The sequence below is a fragment of the Cebus imitator genome, unplaced genomic scaffold (assembly GCF_001604975.1).
Source record: "Cebus imitator isolate Cc_AM_T3 unplaced genomic scaffold, Cebus_imitator-1.0 Scaffold200, whole genome shotgun sequence".
In the NCBI taxonomy this organism is placed as follows: domain Eukaryota; kingdom Metazoa; phylum Chordata; class Mammalia; order Primates; family Cebidae; genus Cebus; species Cebus imitator.
The window spans coordinates 3343878-3364402 of record NW_016107515.1 but is presented as its reverse complement, the minus strand read 5'-3'; the positions used below and the strand labels follow the sequence as shown (position 1 = coordinate 3364402).

General features: G+C 41.8%; 1 protein-coding gene across 3 annotated transcripts in view; it reads left to right on the top strand.

Moving 5' to 3' along the window:
* The window catches only part of DOCK2 (dedicator of cytokinesis 2), a 445079-nt gene that overhangs the window by 103764 nt on the left and 320790 nt on the right, over positions 1 to 20525 (top strand). For all 3 annotated transcript variants that reach the window (XM_017547721.2, XM_037745432.1, XM_017547720.2), the window contains one exon: positions 8655 to 8763. In XM_017547721.2, coding sequence (XP_017403210.1) covers positions 8655 to 8763 — 109 coding nt within the window. The remainder of the gene's footprint in view (positions 1 to 8654; positions 8764 to 20525) is intronic.

Below are 20525 nucleotides of genomic sequence, written 5' to 3'. Positions count from 1 at the left end.
CCAAAAACCGGCTTGGTTTTGGACAATACGTGTTCTGAAATAGATAGAAATATTCATTTTCAACTCAAGTGCTTAAAAAAAAGAAACTAAATCTTATGGGCCAGTATGTATGGAATATGTGCGTAACATGTTATTGCTGAATATAAGCAAGAACTCTTTTACAGTAGAAGCCAGATGAGAATCCTGGAGATTTACCTCAATGGTAAATAGTTTGCCTAAAGATGAGGACACAAGGGCCTAGAGAGGTGTGATCTGAAGGTCTGAAAGTCTGTGAATGCCGGTCTGGTTTAGAATTCATTCAGTTCTGTGCTCCATAGCATTGCTCCTTCTGTTGCCCTGTCCTCTGCTGGCAGCCTGGTGGGCCCTTGGTCATCCTACTGTTCAAAGAGGTCTCCAGGAACACAAATCTCAGTGTGTTGGATCTCCACACTTCTTGGGTGTTCCCAAATTTCAAAACAAAGAATTTTATTGCACATGCATTTTTAAAGCTGGCACCATTAGTAAGGAAAATGTTAAAAAAAAAAATCTACTTAACTACACACACCAAATGTCAGGGCTCTCAGCAGAAGAACAGGAAGCCTGGGGTTAATTGTCCTTTTCAGGAAGCCACAGAATTAAAGGACAAAGTTCAATGCTCTTGGCATGACCACAGTTTAGAATAATAATAACTTGGCATTTCTTGGGCCCTTGTCTCTTTAGCTGCAGTTTATTCCAGAAACTGGGTGGCAGGTAAAAAAAATCAGCATCTTGATTCTGTAACTGTAGAGGGAAAGGCCTATAGTTGTAAATGACTTTGAGTTAGATTCTCCAGTGCCAGCTTTATTCCCCCATGAGAGTGAAAAAATTCAGGGAAGGCTTGGGAGAAATGGACTGTTGCAGGAAGGAGCCATAAGGCAAGAAATACTGACACCAAAGAAAGAGTAGATCTCTCTTTTTAAAATTAAATGAAAATTTCATTTCTGTTTAAAAATTAGAATATAAAATAAGTGTGTATAATGAGCCTGTTATACCTAATCCCCTTTTCCAAGAGGTAACTATATTATCAATTTAATGTACAGTTTTCCAGATTTTATTAGTTTTACATATGTGTCTGCATAATCGTTTGGCAAGCCAATTTTTTCTGTTATATAGTATATTGCGGAAACCTCCTAGATTGTAGAAAAAAAAAACACCGAGGGAAGAAATGGTAAGAGAAGTGGTCAAAATCCAATTTCTTCTTGGCACCCAGACTTTTATACCAGCTGGGCCATAGAGAAAGAACTGAAAGGACTGTGCTGAATATTAGCTGCTTTTTCAAATGGATGATGCAATCTACATTTTTCTCTGTATGTCTTGGAAGCAGGGAAGAAAGAGAGGAAGAGAGAGAGTGTGTGCATGTGTGTGTTTCTTTCTATCCTTAGGAATATTGTTTTGGAAACATTCAATTTCTAGTTATATTGGGGGGAAAACCCTAAATACCATTTTTCATGCTAATGGAGAAATTTACTTAAGTGCAGAATTATGCAACTTAGTTTTCTTGCCAAATTACATAAAGTGTGCAGCTCCTCTGAATAGAATGAAGGATGGCACAGGCACACATACACAGCGTTCACAACTTAAAGTTCTTTTCAAGGCTTTTGCCTGCATCTTATTACCTACTTACTATTAATTTATTATACAGTTTCCATATTTTAAAAGTAAAGTGAATGTTTCAGATGGATGGTTTTTCTTTCATTTCTTCCATATTGTTAACTTCTATATTTTTATATGGGCTGTTTATACTCCCACCAGAGGCAGTTTTTCTTCAGTGATTACATTAATTTTTATGTGTTCATTCAAGACATTTTTCAAACAGAATCTCCACATGTTGAGTTTGTCTTCTTTTCTCTCATCCACAAATCATTCTTTCCTGGTGTTACTTACAGGAAGAAGATGTTGGTGAAACTCCTTTGTGATTTGCCCTGAGGAGTGATCTCACCCCAAATGTCAGGCTCTGGAAAAGTAACAGCTCAATAGTACTTGTCATTGACAAAAGTACTGGCACCAGGGGCTGATCTGCACCCAGCCTGTTGGCTGCTGGGGGTATTCAATGAAGTAAAGCCTGCACAGGCACCTCTGTGGCCTCTAGGGCTGCTTGACAGTTTACACTGGGACCACTGTAGCCATCCTAACCCTTCCTTACATATCCCCTTTCCCATAAGGCTTTACTCTTTCTCTTCTGACAGAACAAATATTTCCATTTCAACTTTGTTACCCTTTAAAGGAAAATTTATCTGACCATTATGTATGTGTTTTGTTTTGGTTTGGTTTGGTTTTTGGAGACAGGGTCTCATTGTGTCACCCAGGCTGGAGTGCAGTGGCTTGCTTATGGCTCATTGCAACCTTGACTTCCTGGGCTCAGGTGATTCTCCAGCCTCAGCCTCCCAAATAGTTTGAACCACAGGCATGCACCACCATGCCCAGCTAATTTTTGTATTTTTTTGTAGAGACAAGGATCCTCCATGTTGCCTAGGCTGGTATTGAAGCCCTGGGCTCAAGTGATCCTCCCATTTTAGCCTCTCAGAGTGCTGTGATTACAGGTCTGAGCCCCTGCACCTGCCCTTTGACCATTGCTGAGTGAGACAGCTAACTTTAAGATTCCCTGTCTTAGTCTGCAATTTCTTATTTATTTCAGGTCCATATACCTTGATGGTGGGGAAGAGGTAGGGATGGTGGCAGTGACCATACAGGGAAGAAGTGAATCAGGAAGGGAACCATCTCTTTTATGAGTGCTTTCCATGACTATTTCATTGACTTAAATGTGCCTGCCTAGTGCACTGAAAGGTCTCATTCTATGAGCAGGATTGGTAAGTGCAAGGATGATCTTCAGACAGATTCAGCCACTAGGTTAGCTAGAATTATTCTTGGTCCCAGGTTGTAGGATGGGAGGGAGGGAGGAAAGAGAGGGAGAGGGAGAGGGAGGGAGGGAGGGAGGGAGAGAGAGATAGAGAGAGAGAGAGAGAAAATGAAATACACTTGACTCCTTGACTCTTGTCTAAAAGTATTATGATTTTCCCAGAGTAATCACTCTTTTGAAACCAGGAAAGATTCAGTGGTTCTTTTTGTAAAGTCACTAATTTACACTTACCTAAATAGAGCAAATTATTGGCTCAGGGGAAGGAACAGCAGCCAAGTTACCTTGTTTTAGAGCTTGAATAGAAAAAGTTTAGAACCAGCTTTCCAGCTTGCCTCCAACAGTCCATAGCATCATCCCCTGGGCAACAGATGCCTCCCTACCCGCTTACTTGCTCTTGTTCCTGGGGTAATAAATTATTTAGCTGTCATTTACCTCCTAGGTTCTTTTACCCATTTTTATCTCCAATGTGGTGCCTGGTGCATAGTAAGTGCTCAATAAATGGTAGTTGTCTTTATGAAGATGCTGATTTCTTTCTCATTACAGTTCAGGAAGCAAAATGGGTGCATCCAGAAGAAAAACTGGTAATAATAGCTAACATCTATTGTTGGCTATGTACTAGACACTGCTAATAGCTTTACATACGTTGTTTGATTTTTGAGCAACCTTATGGGGCTAATACCATTTTAGTATTGAGAAATCTGAGTCTTAGAGAGATTAGGTACCTTAGCCAAGGTCACCCAACTTGTAAATGACAGAGGAGGGTTAGGAACCCAAGCAGTGTTGCCTAAACTTTTCTATTGTCTCAAAGAGGCAGAGAAGGAATCGGAGGGATGGATGCCTATATATTTGGAAGTGACCAAGGTACAGAAAATAAAAGAGGGTCAGGGTGTTAGGAGACACTCCCTCCACCCCTGGATTCTAAAGGGAATCTTCCCACTTGCGTTCCGCAGCCTGAGGTTGCTTTGGGTAGATTCTGCTCCCGTGGGATACTAGCCTGGGTTGAGGCTTTATGTACCTGCATGGAAGAAGTGGCGCAGAGCATTATACACAACATATGGGGCCCCATTAGCATTTAGTGAGTGCTCAGCTGTGCACAGTGTCTCCTTAATGAATCACATGCAAGCTGAGCATCGCTATATTTATCCAAGCCCTGGGAGCGGGAGTGCTGGCTGTGGTCGGACTCGCATGCCCCAGAACAGTGCCTTGCAGGTTGTTCCAGTTTTCCTTGTGGTCAGGGCCTTAGGGCCCTTCAATAATTTGTTCCCTGGCAGAATCTGCTGGTTTCTGAAGTATCTTTCCAGGGGTTCTAGGCCAGAAGACAATGTTTACGTCCTGAAGCTATAACAGAGCCCAAGCCCTAAAAAAGAACCTGGAAGCTACATCTGCTGTGCCCTTGACTTGAAGGCCACATTTGAAGACTTGCAGACAGATGAGGCATTTTTCTTTTCAAGCTTTTCAAGGGAGGTCCCACTATGCTTAATCACCCTGCTATCATCAGATTACATCTTCCTTATAATCTAAAACCTTTATGAAGTTTTTTCCTTAGTCACTCCTTACTTGAAATATTTTTTTATAGCTGAGCATTGGTGGCATGTGCCTATAGTCCCAGCTACTCAGGAGCATGAGGCTGGTGGATCCCTTGAGTCTGGGAGTTTGAGGCCAGCCGAGGCAACATATTGAGACCCCATATCTTACAAAATATTCCTCTTATGCTCAGATCAGAGAGCTTGTCTATACAATCACTTCTGTGCTTAGGAATCAGAAACAAGAATTTCTAATGTTTACTTAACGCTGATTAAATGCCAGCTACAATATTAAGCACTTGAATATTAAGTGCTACAATATTAAGCATTTTTCACCTCAAAATAACCATTTGAATGAGAGTTAGAACTCTATTTTATTAGGAATAAAAGTAAAATTTCAGAAAAGTAACTAACTGAGGATACACAGCAAGTATATGGAGGAGTCTGGCTTGATAGCAAAGCCCTTTATATGAAATAGATTTTTCTTTCCTTTCTTCTTCCCAGATGTAGTCATGTCCTGTGACTCTTCTTCCCATTCCCAACCATTCCTCACCTAAAAATAAATAAATATTTTAAAATATGTATATATTTTAGAGATATGTATCTTTATACTTTTAAGGTTTATATAGATAATATATAATTATATATTTATATTTATATAAATTTATATATTTATTTATATTTAAATATATAAATTTATATATAAATACATTTATATGTTAAATTTATTTATATTTAATAACTATTTATAATAAATTATATTATAAATTTATATTTAAATTTGTATTTTTTATAAATTTAAATAAAATTTACCTTTAAATTATAAATTTAAGATTTATATAACATCTATATAATTTTCCCCCATTTTCTCCCTTGAATTGTTTTTTATCGTTTATAAACTTAGACAAGTGCAAGATCTATTTTTATCCCTGGACTTAAGTGTGGTGTCAAGGCACTTAACTTGTGAAATGAATAGCAGGGAGCGGATTGGATTCCCTCCGGGGGTGGAGTCCCGTAATGGTGGGTTCCTGAGATTTATATCATCTGCCTTCCTATGTTAGATACTCAAAACATAGAAGAATACCTGTTTCTGGTTCAAGCTATATCACTAGCACAGTCTGTGACCTAAAGCAGATCACTTCTTTTCTTTTGAAAATTAAATTTAGTTTCCTACGAAATTTAAAGTTGAACAGAGAGCCTTGGTTTGGTCTTACAGACTGAAAATCTCTTTTCCTTTCAGCTCAGTCACATAATATTTACAAGATGGTGAAGCCAAGTCATTTGCCCACTCTGGCTCTCAGTCTCTTCATCTGCACAATAAGAGCATGAACTAAATGCTCACTGGACATCTCAGCAGCTCTTGGTTTCAAACCCAGGGGAGTTTCAGGAAGAAGCCTGCTCTACTCTGCCAAGCTGTGACTAGTGAGGGTTTGCAATGAAACCAACTGGGGTTAGTCTAGGCGAAAAGAGAGTTTATTGTAAAGATATTTGTACAGCTCATAACATCCAAAAAACAGTTAAATAATGAGACACAGAGAGGAAGGGAACCAGGATAGCCTCAGAGATCTCTTCAGCAGGAGCTCATGACCCTTCCCCCTGGAGTGCTGCCATTTAGATGACTCCAAAAAAGCCTGTTTTTATGTTTCTTTCTTAAAAATGACAAATTCCAGAAGGAAAACTGCCAGGGGGCCATTCAGTTATGGAGGGCGGGTTGGACAGGCCAATCAACAGGAAAGTATTGCTTGAGCCCAGCCTTGTTGAAGGAGCAGGTGGTTCCCAGGAGGAGCTGGGCAGAACCCCCCACCACACACACAGGGACACCCTACAGAAAGATCCCATGTGTCTGTAAATGCTTGGGCAGCCAGGTCTGGGTGTTAAATGTGGATGGGAGACTCTAGACCGGGAGCAGCCATGGTGATGCAGTTCATTCAGTGTTTTCAGGCGGCTGTGCCTCATGGAAAGAGTAGCAGACTTCAAGGCAAGAGATGTGATGGGTGGGATTGCCGGTGGCTGTGGGCACAGAGAAAGACATCTTGCTGGGAGGCTGACCACCACTGTGCTGGATTATGATCCTCTCTTTTCAGCCAGGTCAAGCACAGGGTACTCTGGTCCCATCTTTTCCACTTTGATGGCATCTGGGCAAGTTTCAACCTCTTGAGAGTTTTTCTGTTTCCTTATCTGTGAAATGGGGATGAGAGCAATGATAATCACGCTATTCTTCCCATTGACAATAGTACGGCAGGCACTAACAACTGCTGGGGACAGGCACTGTGTTGAGCGCTTCCCGTGTGGGTCGGTCCTTGCTATCCTCTGACATAGTACTATTACAATTTCTACTTTGCCCATGGGAAGCAAGGCTTGTAGAAATTAAGGGGGGCAGTAAAGTGTAGAGCAAAGCAGAGTACAAAGAGACTGAGAGACTGAACTCAGGAGCTGATGGCCATGTTTGAATTCTGGCTCTGACACTCACCGGCCTGGTATTCTCCGGCATGTGTGTAAGCTTCATTAATTTGTTAAGTGGGCATGATGCTAGTGCCTGCCTCATGCTGAGGTTGTGAGGAATGAGTGATTTAACACGCATCCAGGATGGTGCCTGGAGCAGAGCGATGCTCTGTAATGTTTGCTGTTGTAATAAAGTGCCCGCTGGACAGTGGGGATTTGAATCCGAAGTGGATCGACGTGAGAATTCATATGCTGTGGCAGATATCTCTGGTGGTGGGACAAGAAGGCTCAGCAGTGAGCAGTGTAAAAGCTGGGGTGGGGGCGAATTAGCGGAAGAAGCTATGGATCTAAGGAGAGGAAGAGAATGAGGAGCCCTAGGCACGAGGCCACTTCAGGGCTCCTTGTCTCTGTGACCTTGAGCTGGACACCCAGAAGGTCAGTAGCAATTGCTGAGTCCCCATAACCGATGGGAACGTTCAGCACTGACTTCCCTTACACTTCTGACTTCAGGAGGGCTTTAGAGAGGGGGTTAGTTAGAAAAAGAAGGAAAGAAAGACAGAGAGTGACTAAGACAGAAAGAGAGTGATGGAGTCAGGGAGTAGGGGTGGTGGGGGAAGAGAACTAGATATAAAGACAGAGGCCCAAGGAGAGAAAGAGAGTGATTAACACTCAGGAAGATGAAAAGAAGGGACACACACTTAGAGCTAGAGAAATGAAGCAGAAAAATAGGAAAGAAGGGTGAGGGGAAGAGTGGGGATTTTGCAGAGACAGCGCTGAGGGGGCCGTGACTGGCTGGCCTGCTCTGTGGTCGATGGGCAAACAAACCTGTTAAGTGTGTCAGTGCTTTATCTAGGAAAGCACCTTTGCCAAGGCCCGGGCGCACTGAGGAGCCTTTTGAGTGTGTAGGGCTGTGATAGGAGAGACTCTCTTTATCTGTATTGGAGACAGGAGCGCTCTTCTGTGCATTTCACACCGGATGCCACAGATTAGGCTGTGGATATTTCACGGTTGGCAGTAAATGCTTGTTTGGAGAAGCCTTGAGCTGAACAACACTCCTAAGGCTGGGGGAAGGGGTTGATAAGAGTCAGGTATCTGGAGACTGGTTTTATATGAGGAGCTGGTTCTATGCAATTTTACACTTGTATATTATTATAGGCATTGAAAGTCCCTGGAAGGATCCATGAAAATGTTGACAATAGCTAACCTCCCTGCTTGGATTAATGAGGAGTCTCGCTTTCTAAGTTATGTATTTCAATTAGGTTTACATGTTTTACAATGTAGGGCCTTTATAATCAGAGCAACAACAGCTTGAGTTAAGGTAATAAGTACACTCCTGAAATGAGGGCAGGGAAGGCAAGGACCCCTGACATAAAACGGGTTGTTGGTACTCATCTGACAAGCAGGCAATGGCTAGGTGGAAATGGCAGCACATTCGAAACTATTTCTCCTTGATGTTTCCAAGATACTTTGAAAATCTGATGACCATGATCCTCTGATTCTTGCAGAGGGGTGAAAATTATTAATGTCCCCTCAGCTCAGACAAATTTCGTTCCTTTGCGGTTTCCTTGGGGTTTAAAAAATACAGCAGAAGGCGTATTCCCTGTTAGTTGGTGGGTTTCTATTGGGTGTGGTGGATATGGGGCTTTTCTCTTGAGAGAATGATGCACGCAGCATCTGCAGCATCCTCTCCTCCCTGAAGTTGCCATCTCCCACTCCTTTTTGTTTTAAATTTTAAATGAAGTTTATGCCTGGTACACACTTTTAAAGGTATTGTCTGTTCGCTTGAGAAATGACCCAGATGTATCTTGTTTCAGGCTTTACGAAGGCAAAGAACAGATGGAGTTTGAAGAATCCATGAGACGGCTCTTTGAGTCTATCAACAATCTGATGAAAAGTCAATACAAAACTACCATCCTTTTGCAGGTTGGTTTACACTACAATAAAATCTGTCTTTTCCTTGGTCATCCAGTAAATAGCAGCATGCTAAGATAATGTCTTCTTTTGCTGAAATATGCAAACTTGTGTCAAGTGAAGGCCTGGGCTGGCCAGTTGGTTGAAGACCAAGGGCTCCTCAGGACAAGAGAAAACAGATTTATTGTTTGCTTCCCGTGAAGGCAGCGGTGCCTTCTTTTAAAATAGCTCTGAAGCTTTTGTTGCCTGGAAGGAAATCAGTCAAACTGGATCCACTTCCGATGGAGAGAGTAGTTATGGGGGCAGTCTCTTAAACCGAGGCTCCAATAGTTTATTTTTAATTCTCAACAACATAAAGTCAGGGACTCTTTTGGGATTAAAGAGAGCTCCTCAATAAACAAGAGGTACTTTGGAGAGAATGAGTCCTCTAATGTGTGGTCCATGATGCTAATCTGCAGATTCTACAAATCTTTGAGAAACTGTGAGGCCTACCCCTGTGTTTAAGAAAGAGTTGAGCAGCAGAGAGTCTGAATGAAGAGGTTGTTTCAGGGAGACTTCAGAACTTCCACAGAATGTACTTGCAAGCGCTGGGGGTGTGGGTGGGGGAAGCTGGGAGTGCTTCATTTGTTGTGAATAAAGGAAGCCCAAACACATTTATCTAAATTAATAAGTTAATGCAGATTGCTGCTGCTTTTAAAAAAATCGATGTTATTCTTTTAGTTGCTAATTCTAACCAGTGCCTGGGATGCCCAGGCACTGGTTAGAATTAACGAAGTACTAGTGTTTAGCTAGAATGAAGGGGAGGAAGCAGAGGCAGAAGTCTGCCTGGGGAATGTTCGCTTCTCACACTATGGGTTCCAGACTCTGTATGTTACAATTGTGTGGGGATCTTTAATAAATTTTGATGCCTGGTTACAACTGTAACCAGGGGAGCATACCCAGCTCCCAGTTCTGAAGAGGCTCTAGGCCCCGGAAGAGTGGAGAAAGGGGCCCCAGAGGCACGGTGAGTTTGCCGTTTGAATAAATATCATGTACCCAAAGAGTTTTGTAGAAAAGCAATTTATTAGAAAGGGTTGGGAGGAGAGAGGGCAGAGCGGGAGCAAGAGAGAGGAGAAAGCGGGGTTGAGAGAGAGCTTCCATGCTGTTGTGGGATGGGAACCCAGACTGGGAAATCCCTAGAGGTAGGAGCAGCTTAAGTTTTAACCCTTGAGTTATTCCCACCCCCATTCATGTTCTCGTCCAATGAGAGGAGTTCTTTCAAACTTCCTCTGGAGTGATTGATCTTTGACTCTGATACTGCATTGGCTACTTGGTCCACAATGCTGAGTTACAGAGCCCGCTCCTCCCAGAGCTTTCAGAGATTTTGGGACAAAAGAGCCCCACCTGGCTTTCCCTCCCTGGCCCGCTGTAGGCGAAAATCAGACAAGGAATTTCACATTTGAAGCCCCTCTGATTCCCGGATGGAGGCGTGGAGGAGGTGCTCAAAGGAAATCCCTCCGTTTGAAACCACACCCCTCAGGGACCCAGGAAGAGAAGTCCCTCACAACCACCAGACTTTCTGATTTAATTGCTATGAAGTGTGACCCAGGCCAGGTGATTTTAATGTGAAGCAAAGTTTGAGAACCACTCTGCTGATGGCTTCCTTTAATTTAACAAATAGTGGAAACTTGTGTGTTGGGGAAGACTTTGTTTTATTCATGTGTCTTCAACACTCAAAATAACCCTAATAATCCAAACATTTATTCTCCTCAGAATGTATATCTATATTTCTTGATCAAACTGAATAATTGAATGTCCTAACACTATTTGGTCTTGTGTAACAAGGTTAAGGACACAAATACCTACCTTCAGAATCCACACTAGTAAATACCCAAAAAGCTTCTGTTTTATAATGAAGTAAAGGAGGAAGAGATATAAATGATTAAAAATGATTTAAGTTAAACTATGTAACAAACTTTACACTTCATGCTCCACTTATATTTATTTTACCCTCTCAATAATCCCCTAAATTATACATTAGGCCTCCCATGTTATAAAATGATAAACTGAGGCTCAGAAAACTGAAATGGTGTGCTTGGGGCTACATGCCCCCATCTCTCTGGTCTAAAGCCAAAGCTCCTTCTCCTGCACCAAATGTCACAGACTATAGAAGACTCCTTGTGTGGGATTTGCCAACATCACACAGGCTTGACCCCTCTGCTTTCATCATTAAGTTCTCTTTAGATGGTACTGCTCTTCATATTTGAAAATAACTTTAAATTCTTCTTTGATAAGTTTTCAGCAGCCATATAAGTAGGTGGAAAGTATCATTGATTTTATGAAAATCCCTGAGGCTAAATTTGGTCCTTAGAGCAAATTGAAAAAGAGATAAAGCCCCTTTGTATGTCTCTGGCGTAGAAATCTGCAAGAAGAAACCAGTATAATCTGGCCCAAATCACAAGGAAAACAAGGCATTTCTAACACAGCTACCTGGACAAGAAGAACCTGGGTAAAAAGACTTATGCCAAAACCATAATAATCATATTAGTTCTCTAATCCTAATATTAGGATTATCCTGAGTGTTGAAAGCACAATGATTAGTGTGTCTTCAATTAATAATCATTTATTAGTTGATGCTTAATAGGTATCTCTTGCATTAATTCATAACACTAGGGATAGGTCTTAAGGTCTTTATTTTATTGATGAGGGAATTGAAGCTCAGACAGTTGAAACAGCTTCCTCCAGGCACCATTCCTGAGAAGTGGGATGGCTCAGATTCATAACTATTCCTTCCTGGCTCCGAAGACCATATTCACTGCCACAACATTAGCATGTTCTTTATACTGTTTATTTAGGCCCTACTGGGGATGGATGTCTTCCCTTGGATTAGTTGGGACTGCAGTCTTTTAGTTTTCATTTTCCCTTACTCACTGCTGGTTAAAAAGCAAACCAACAAACTAAAAACATCTTCCTCATATTCCTAACACCCCCATCATTCTGTGACAAAGGGGATAACAGGAGCAGGGGACAGCATGAGAAGATGCAGCAGGAGCCCCAGCTGGCCACTGCAGCTGTATCACATTGGAAGTGAGCAGCCACACAGTGCTGGGATATCAGGAGAGAGCCAAGGTTAACCAGTTACCGTGAGACAGGCTATAGGGTTGAATCAGGTGTGAAATCACTTCCAAGGAAGCTGAAGGGTGAAAGAGCAGAAATGATGAGCAAATAGATAAAGCCAGTTCCTCATCCCAGAGGAGAAAGGTGCTGATGCCCCAAAGAAGTGGAGGTGCCACAGAGAAAGAGAAGGATGGAAGAGGGAATAGGTCATTGTGGAGCTACTCTTTCTAATTTCAGCACCTGTTTCTCTATGATGGGCTGCAAATATCTTAGGGGAAGGAACAAAGGGAGAGAGAGTGTAAGAAGGCAGGGAAAGAAAGAAGGAGGGAGGAAGAAAGGAAGCTAGGAAGCAAAGGGGAGCAAGTGAGCATTTGCCATTCTGAAGACACTTGGTCAACAGGAATGCTCTTCTTTATCAGCTCCATGACTGTACTTTGGTCACTTAACTTCTCAATGTCTCAGTTTCCTCATCTATGAATGTTCATTGTGTGGGTGGGGATCAAATGAGCATTGTCTGCAAAAGAACAAATTATAACACACTATGCAAATGCAATGAACTATTTCGATTATTATGGTTTTGGCATAAGTCTTTTTACCCAGGTTTCTTCTTGTCCAGGTGGCTATGTAGAAATACATTGCTTTCCTTGTAATTTGGGCCAGGTTTGTTGGTTTGTTCTCATAGATTTCCACCCCAGAGACATAGAAAGGGGCTTCATCTCTTTTTCAATTTCCTCTAAGGGCCAAATTTAGCCTCAGGAATTTTCATAAAGCCAGTGATGCTTTCCACTTATTTATATGGCTGTTGAAAACTTATCCATGAAGAATTTAAAGTAATACTCAAATATGGAAAGCAGTACCATATGAAGAGAACTTAATGATGAGGGCAGAGGGGTCGGCCCGTGTGATGTTTGCAAATCCCACACAAGGAGTCTTCTATAGACTTTGACATTTGTTACAGGAGGAGCTTTGGCTTTTGACCAGAGAAATGTGGGCATGTAGCCTTGAACTCATCATTTCAGCTTTCTGAGCCTCAGTTTATCCTTTTATAACGTGAGAGGCCTAATGTATAATTTAGGGGATTATTGAGAGAGTAAAATGAAGTAACATATGTGAAGCATGAAGCATAAAGCCTGTTACATAGTTTGGTTTAAATCATTTTTAATCATTTATACGTCTTCCTCCTTTACCTCATCATAAAACAGAAGTTTTTTGGGTATTTTGCTACTGAGGATTCTGAAGGTGGGTATTTGTGTTTCTAGTCTTGTTACACAAGACCAAATAGTGTTAGTACATTCAGTTATTCAGTCAGATCAAGAAATGTAGATACACATTCTGAAAAGAATAAACCCACAAGAAGTGACTGTATGAAAAAACATGGCATGGGAATATTTCACCTAGTGAAATAACATGAGGTGGCCAGAGTCTTGATACTGCGCCTGCATGGGGTGTGAGCTGTTAGCAACATCAGCCATAAGTGCTGGGGCTGGGGGTGGGGGCGGAGTGGTGGTGCAGAGAATAGGATTGCCCGTGGTTGATGTTCCTGGTTCAAACTTTTTGCATCCAGCTGGATAGCAGCTTATGTTGGAAACCCCCTTTTGTGCGCAGCTCAATTGTGAGTAGAGCAGATCTGGTTCAAATCTCAGCTGTGTCCACTGTGAATTCTGAAACCTAAGCAAGTTATTACTCATCTCTAATGCTTACCCCGCTTTTGTGAGTTGCTTTCTGTGGTTTTTCTTATTCTGAGTTGGCATGGCAGCAGCTCACCAAGACCATGGAGAATTTAAAGCCAGAAGTTCAAAGAGGAGAGGAGCAATAAAAACACTTTCCACTGATTACCTACCATGTTCCAGGCATGGAACTGGGCCCTTCACGTACAGTGTTTTAAATCTTGCCAGAGATCTTCAAGGAGCCACTATCCTCAGTGTCCACAGGAGGCTCATAAAGTTAAATAGTTAATCCCAAATTACATGTATTCGTAGTACTGGAGCTAGGATTTGAATCCGCCTAGATCTTTTGCCTCCAAAGCACTGTTCTTCTCTTTGCCATAGATAAGGTGTAGGCCAGGGGCTTCCATGTGTTTTCAGCAATGGGCCACATGCTCAGAGGTCCTTGCGTGTGCCAACCCTGTGAATGCGGTTGATAAAATTGATGGCAGATTTGGAGGATCAACACCAGATGCTTGTAAATTAGATAGCGCTCATATGTGAGTAAAAGGCATATGGTGATGCCGTGCAGGCCAATTTGCCCCGTTCTCCTTACAGTCCATAATATTTCATAATGCCCCAATTTGATGGCACAAGTGGAATTAAATGAACAGCTTGATTGAATGACATGCTCTCTTGGCTACTGTGAATACCACTCATGCTAATGAAGCCACTGGAGTGTCTAGGAGGGCAGAGGACTCTGCCATTTATATCCCCGGTGTCTGGAACAATGGCTGACACACAGAAAGTGCTCAAATATCTACTCTCTGGATGAATGAATGAACATGGTTGGGTGCAATGGCTCATGCCTATAATCCTGCGCTTTAGGAGGCTGAGGCGAGAGGATCTCTCAAGCCCAGGAGATCAAGACCAGGCTGGGCAACATAGTGAGACCCTGTCTCTACCAAAAAAAAAAAAATTATCTAGGCATGGTGGTGTATGCTTGTGGTCCCAGGTACTCAGAGAGCTGAGGCAGGAGGATCACTTGAGCCTAGGGGGCCGAGGCTGTAGTGAGCTGTGGTTGTCCCACTGCATTCCAGCCTGGGTGACAAAGCAAGATTCTGTATCTTAAAAAAAATAAACACTGACTTCTATCATTTTGTTTAGTTTGGTGTTTCAGTGTTTATTACGTGTCAAGTGTTGAGCTAAAAGCTTTACATATATTGTTAGCCCTGTTGATCTTTGTGACAACAACCTTATAAGACAAATAGTTTCTTTCTTAAATTTTACTTTAAGTTCTGTGATAGGTGTGCAGAACGTGCAGGATTGTTACATAGGTATACATGTACCATGGTGGTTTGCTACACCTATCAACCCGTCATCTAGGTTTTAAGCCTCACGTGCATTAGATATTTGTCCTAATACTTTCCTTCCCCTTGTCCCCCACCCCCTGACAGGCCCCATGTGTGTTGTTCCTGTCCCTGTGCCCATGGGTTCTTATTGTTCAACTCCCACTTGTGAGTGAGAACATGTGGTATAAAGCAGAGATAAAGATTATATGCAAAGACAAATAGTCTTTATCTCTGCTTTACAAATGAGGAAAATGAGGCTTAAAGTGGTTAAGTGATTTACCGTGGCTGAAAATTAATAGATCTTAGATGTAAATCTTGGCTGTATAAGTCCAGAGTTTGAGTTCTTAATGACTACCAAGCAATAGGATAATTTAATGATGGCCCAAGTCTTCTGGCAAAACACCAGATGGATAAGACTCAGGGGACCCCGTAATGTTAAGTTACAGAAAGGATGGAAACACACATATTCTGAAACCTATTGGTTCCTTTCCCTTCACTTTGCCTGAGAGATTAGTGATGAGGCTGAATGTCCTGAGAGAGTTGCATTTATGTTCCCCAGGGACAACTCGGCATCCCAAAGGAAAGCGCCTTCTTAAGGCCATGCTGTGGGGAATTCCTGTGACATCATTTTTCCAGTTTCCATGGACCTTGATCATCTACTACTTGGCTAAAAGGATTAAAAATTCATGGGAATATTACCTGTTTTGAATGCCTGTGGCTCTTGAAGATGTCTAGTAGCATTCTTGCATAACTGTGTATCATTTTAAGACGTGTTCATTTTGGCCAGAAGTCTGTGTCTACTGGCACCAACACTAGTCACTGTGTTTGAAAGAGAGAGAGAGAGAGAGGGAAAACAGAGAGAGAGAGAAAGAGTGAGGGAGAGAGAGAGAGCGCAGGAAGGCCTGGCAACACTCAGCAGACAAGTCCCTTTGATATCGGAGGCATGCTAGCTTGGTTTTAATTTTTGTTGTTATGTTTAAACATTTGCTGTTTGCTAATTCTGGTGAAGTCCATCTAGTTGGCAATGATCTCAAGTGTCCCTTGATTTACCTTTGGGATGGTAAAACCACTATTGCTTGCTTTGGATTTGGTTCTTTTCTTGAGGGATGTAACTGGCCTTTGGCAGAGGGGTTCAGAGTGGATGATTAATCTGGGAAATTCACCCAGTGCCACATGATCACCTAATTACCAAGGCAGCAAACATTTTCCTGTTGGCCCCCTGTAGATATGGTAAGGAGGATCCTTAAAGGATGTCAGAAAAACTGCATTTTATTTTTCAAAAACTTCTTACAAAGGGTGAGGGAAGCTCTTTTCCCACATCCTTTTCCAAATCAGCCTTCTCCTCCCTGCTGAATCCTCCCCACTTGCCGAGAGAGAATGCCTTTCCTACAGCGTGATGGGCAGTAGTGGACATACTGGGTAAGAGCCAGCTGGACAGAGCTGGGTACTCATCCTTGCTTTGCTGCTCATAAGCTACATGGCTTCTGGCAAGTTATTTAACCTCTCCGTGCCACAGTTTTCTCATTGGTAAAATGGGATTAACAATATCCACTCAGAGTAGTTGGAAGAATTAAATAAGATCATGCATGTAAAGTATTTGGCATGTATACATTTTCCAGTAATGGTTTCTATTTTTTTATTATTTATTTTTGAGGCAGCATCTCTGTCTGTCACCTTAGCTGGAGTGCAGTGACAAAACACAGCACACTGAAGCCTTTAGCTCCTGGGCTGAAGTGATCCTCATGCCTCAGCCTCCTGAGTAGCTGGGACCACAGTCCTGTGCCACTGTGCCTGGCTAATTTTTTTACTTTTCTGTAGAGATGAGGTCTTGCCATGTTGCTCAGGCTGGTCTTGAACACCTGAGGGCTCAAGTGATCAACCGCTCGTTTTCCCTAAGTGCTGGGATTATAGGCATGAGCCACCATGCCCAGCCATGGTTCCCATTTAAAAAACCCTATGATTCATAATCCTATGATATATGTATGTGTGTATATGCATCGCATGTATGTTATCGTGTATGTGTATGTATGTATTTTAAGTATTAGATACAATATAGGAATATAGACTATGGAATGAAAGTAATGATATAATATTTTTTTATATAGAATGGTAATAATAATGAGAGTGAAAATAATAGAACAGCTGGGTGCAGTGACTCCAGCCTGTAATCCCAGCACTTTGGGAGGCTGAGGTAGGTGGATCACCTGGGGTCAGGTGTTCGAACCCACACTAGTCAACATGATGAAATCCTGTCTCTACTAAAAATACAAACAATTAGCCAGGTGTGGTGGCAGACGCCTGTAAGCCCAGCTACTCAGGGGTTGAGGCAGGAGAATCGCTTGAACCCAGGAGGCAGAGGTTACAGTAAGCAGACATAGCGCCACTGTACTCCATCCTGGGCAACAGAGCGAGACTCCGTCTCAAAAAAAATAAATAAAATAAATTAAAATAAATAAATAATAGAACAGTAAAACCCAGTTCCCAGGAGGCTGACAGATCTGGAAACTTGTAACAAATGGAGTCTCCCATAGTCTTATGGCTGAGGTGCTCCGCCTTCTGGAAGCGTTTGGTGCTGGCACCTGCTGAAGTTGCCTGTTGTCACCCACCCCGGTGCATCAAAGCAAGACTATAGACAAAAGTCGTCTGGCCAGTGCTGAGCATTTCAACAGTCTTGGCAAAATTCCCGAGGCAGAGACGGGCTGTCCCTATAGGGAGAAAGAACCACAGGCCTGCCACTTCTCTGTGGGGCAGCCTGGACCAGATGCAAATTTAATACTCTCCTGTCACATTGCTAACACCCTCTGAGTCTCAGGTGACAGCTACTTGCTTCCTTTGACTGTATTGCCAGCCCAGAGTGGGAGACTGGGAAGATGGGCTCCTTCTGAGCATCCCCTCTGGTAGCCTGTGCAGTTCCTTGCTAAAAGTTAAAGTGTGTAAGTGTGTGTGCTGTGCAGACTCCTGGTGACTGTGGTTCCACCATATCCCTCCAAAGCCCTGGAATGACATACAGCTCTGGAAAGCCACAAACCCTCAGAGGACACTGTGAAGTCCTGCCTTTCCCCAAAGGGATTTGTTTCTGTGCGTGTTTCTCTCTTTGGCCTTAATTGTGATGGGTACACATTATACTCTGTCTGGGTGCTGGGAATGGTGGCCAGTGCTTGAGTAATGAGATGGGAAGAGCCTCGGCATATACCATCATGAGGAGGCTGAGGCTCAAGGAATGAAGAAATGAGCCTAGGTTCATGCGGTGCTGGGTGGAGAGCTCAAGGCCCTGTGGCCTCTATGTTTTTTGGCCTAAGAGTGGATGAAGAAATAGTTTGTTAGAAGTGCTTGGACCAGACCAGGTTTGATGGGTCATGCCTGTAATCCCAGCACTTTGGGAGGCCAAGATGAGTGAATCACTTGACGTCATGAGTTCAAGACCAGCCTGACCAACATGGTGAAACCCCATCTCTACTAAAAATACAAAATTAGCCAGATGTGGTGGCTCATGCCTGTAATAGCTGCTCAGGTGGCTGAGGCAGGAGAATCACTTGAACCTGGGTGATGGAGGTTGCAGTGAGCTAAGATCACCCCATTGTATTCTAGCCTGGGCAACAAGAGCAAAACTCTATCTCAAAAGAGAAGTGTTTGGACTAGGCTTTTTTCAGGGCACATGCCTCAGTATAGGGTATCCCTTTAGACATTAGAGGTTGTAAATTAGTAGCCTCTGGAAGAAATGCAGCCTGCATTTGTGTTTGATTTGTCTAGCAAATCAAAGTGTTAAAACAATTGAACAGGAATGACTGAGTCTTTAGGCAGAGAATAGAACCCACACATCTCATCACTTCTCACTGCCCCGTCCTCATTCCATATCACTTCTTTCTGCTGCTTGCCTAGCTCTGCAGTCATCTGATTTTGCTACATCTGCTTGGTGTTTCCTGATAAAGATGGTTCTTGACCAACTAGGTTGGAATGTACTGGATACTGTGACTGCCTGGAGGAATGTCATAATGCTTCTTAGCATATTAAATTATGAAAAGTTCTATAGTTAAAAAAAAAACCTCACTGGTTTGTCTTTGCTTAAACCAGTGCTTCCCAAAATTCTTTGATTGCAAACCCTTTTCTTTTACAGAATACCTAACACCATCCTATGGGACAAGAGGTTCCAATAGAACATAGTTTCAGAAATAATGGCTTTGGAATGTTGTTTTGTCTTATAATCTACATTTAAAAGAATAAAGAAAAAATCTGTAGATACAAAATCCAATAACTATAAAGTCTGACAAATATGACAGCCTGCAAATTAAAATCTTTCTATGCAGTGGAACATCATGATAAGCAGAAGATTCTTGTAAGATGTGTTACTGTAAAAGGGTTAATGTTAAAGGTGCATGAAGAATTCTACAAACCAATGAGAAAAAAAAAACAAAATAAGAATGGAAAAAGTATATGAACATGCAATTTAGTAAATATAGATGTTCAATAAATATAGGGAAAAGATGCCCAACCGTACTAGCAACCCAAAAGTTGCAAATTACACATCAGATCTACAAAAATCTAAAAGACTGTATGTCCAGTGGTAACAAGGTTATGGGGAAAGGAAAATCTTGTTAAAGGAAGTTGGTTACTGCCTCTTCTAAGGTAATTGACAGTCTCTCCTAAAATTTATATGTCTATACATTTTTATACACTAATTCTTCTTTGAACAATCCATCCTACAAGGAGTTTTACAGATACACAAACATATATTTAAGTAGTTTTTACCACATATTTATAATAAAGAAAAACTGAAAATAGCATGGCACCTGTTAGCAGGAGTGGGCTGATAAAGGTATAATGTACCCATTTGAGCAGTGCTGGGCAGTGGTTAGAAATGAAAAGAATGTACTCTAGGAGATGGCAGGATGCCACTGTTGTGTGGTTAACTACGAAAAGCAATTGCAGACCTGTATATTTACATACACACACAGATGCACATATACACGTTCGTGCATAGAAAGCAGTCTGGAAGGAAATTCACAATGCTAACGAACGGTGGTCCTCCCTTCTCTGGGGACGAAAGATTGGAGCTGAGAGGAGGATGCCATATGGGACGCTGGGAAGAATTTTCACCCTAATGCCTTATCTGATATAAATGTTTTTACATCAAACATACAGTACTGACTTTTTAAATTTAAAAATTATAAGCAACAAGAAAAAAAATGGATGAAGGCATAGAGAGAGACAGTTGCTATTTGAGTAAGGTGGCCATGTAGCTTAAGGGTTACAAAAAGTGACTCTAAGAGCAGCCTGCCTGCATTTGAATCCAGGCTCTCCACTTGCTAACTTTGCAACCTCAGGCTTGTTATTTAATTGTGATGCACCAGAGATTCTTTATTTATGAAAATAATATTTCCCTTGCAGTGTTGTAACTAGTAAGATAATCTATTAGCAGTCTTTGGCACAGCATCTGCCCTGATAGAAATTTTTAGAGAATAATCATAATCATTATTTATGTTAAGTAAGAATCTTAGTTTTATATGGCTAGGAGGAAGATTTTCTTTAGGAAAGTAAGTTTTGTGATTTTTACTTTGGTCTGATTGTTAAAGGGTGATACATGTTAATAACAGAACACCTAGAGTATGTAGAAAAATAAAAAATAAAAAATGCATGTTTCCATTAGAGTCTTAAACATTATTTTCCATTCATGTGACTTAAAATT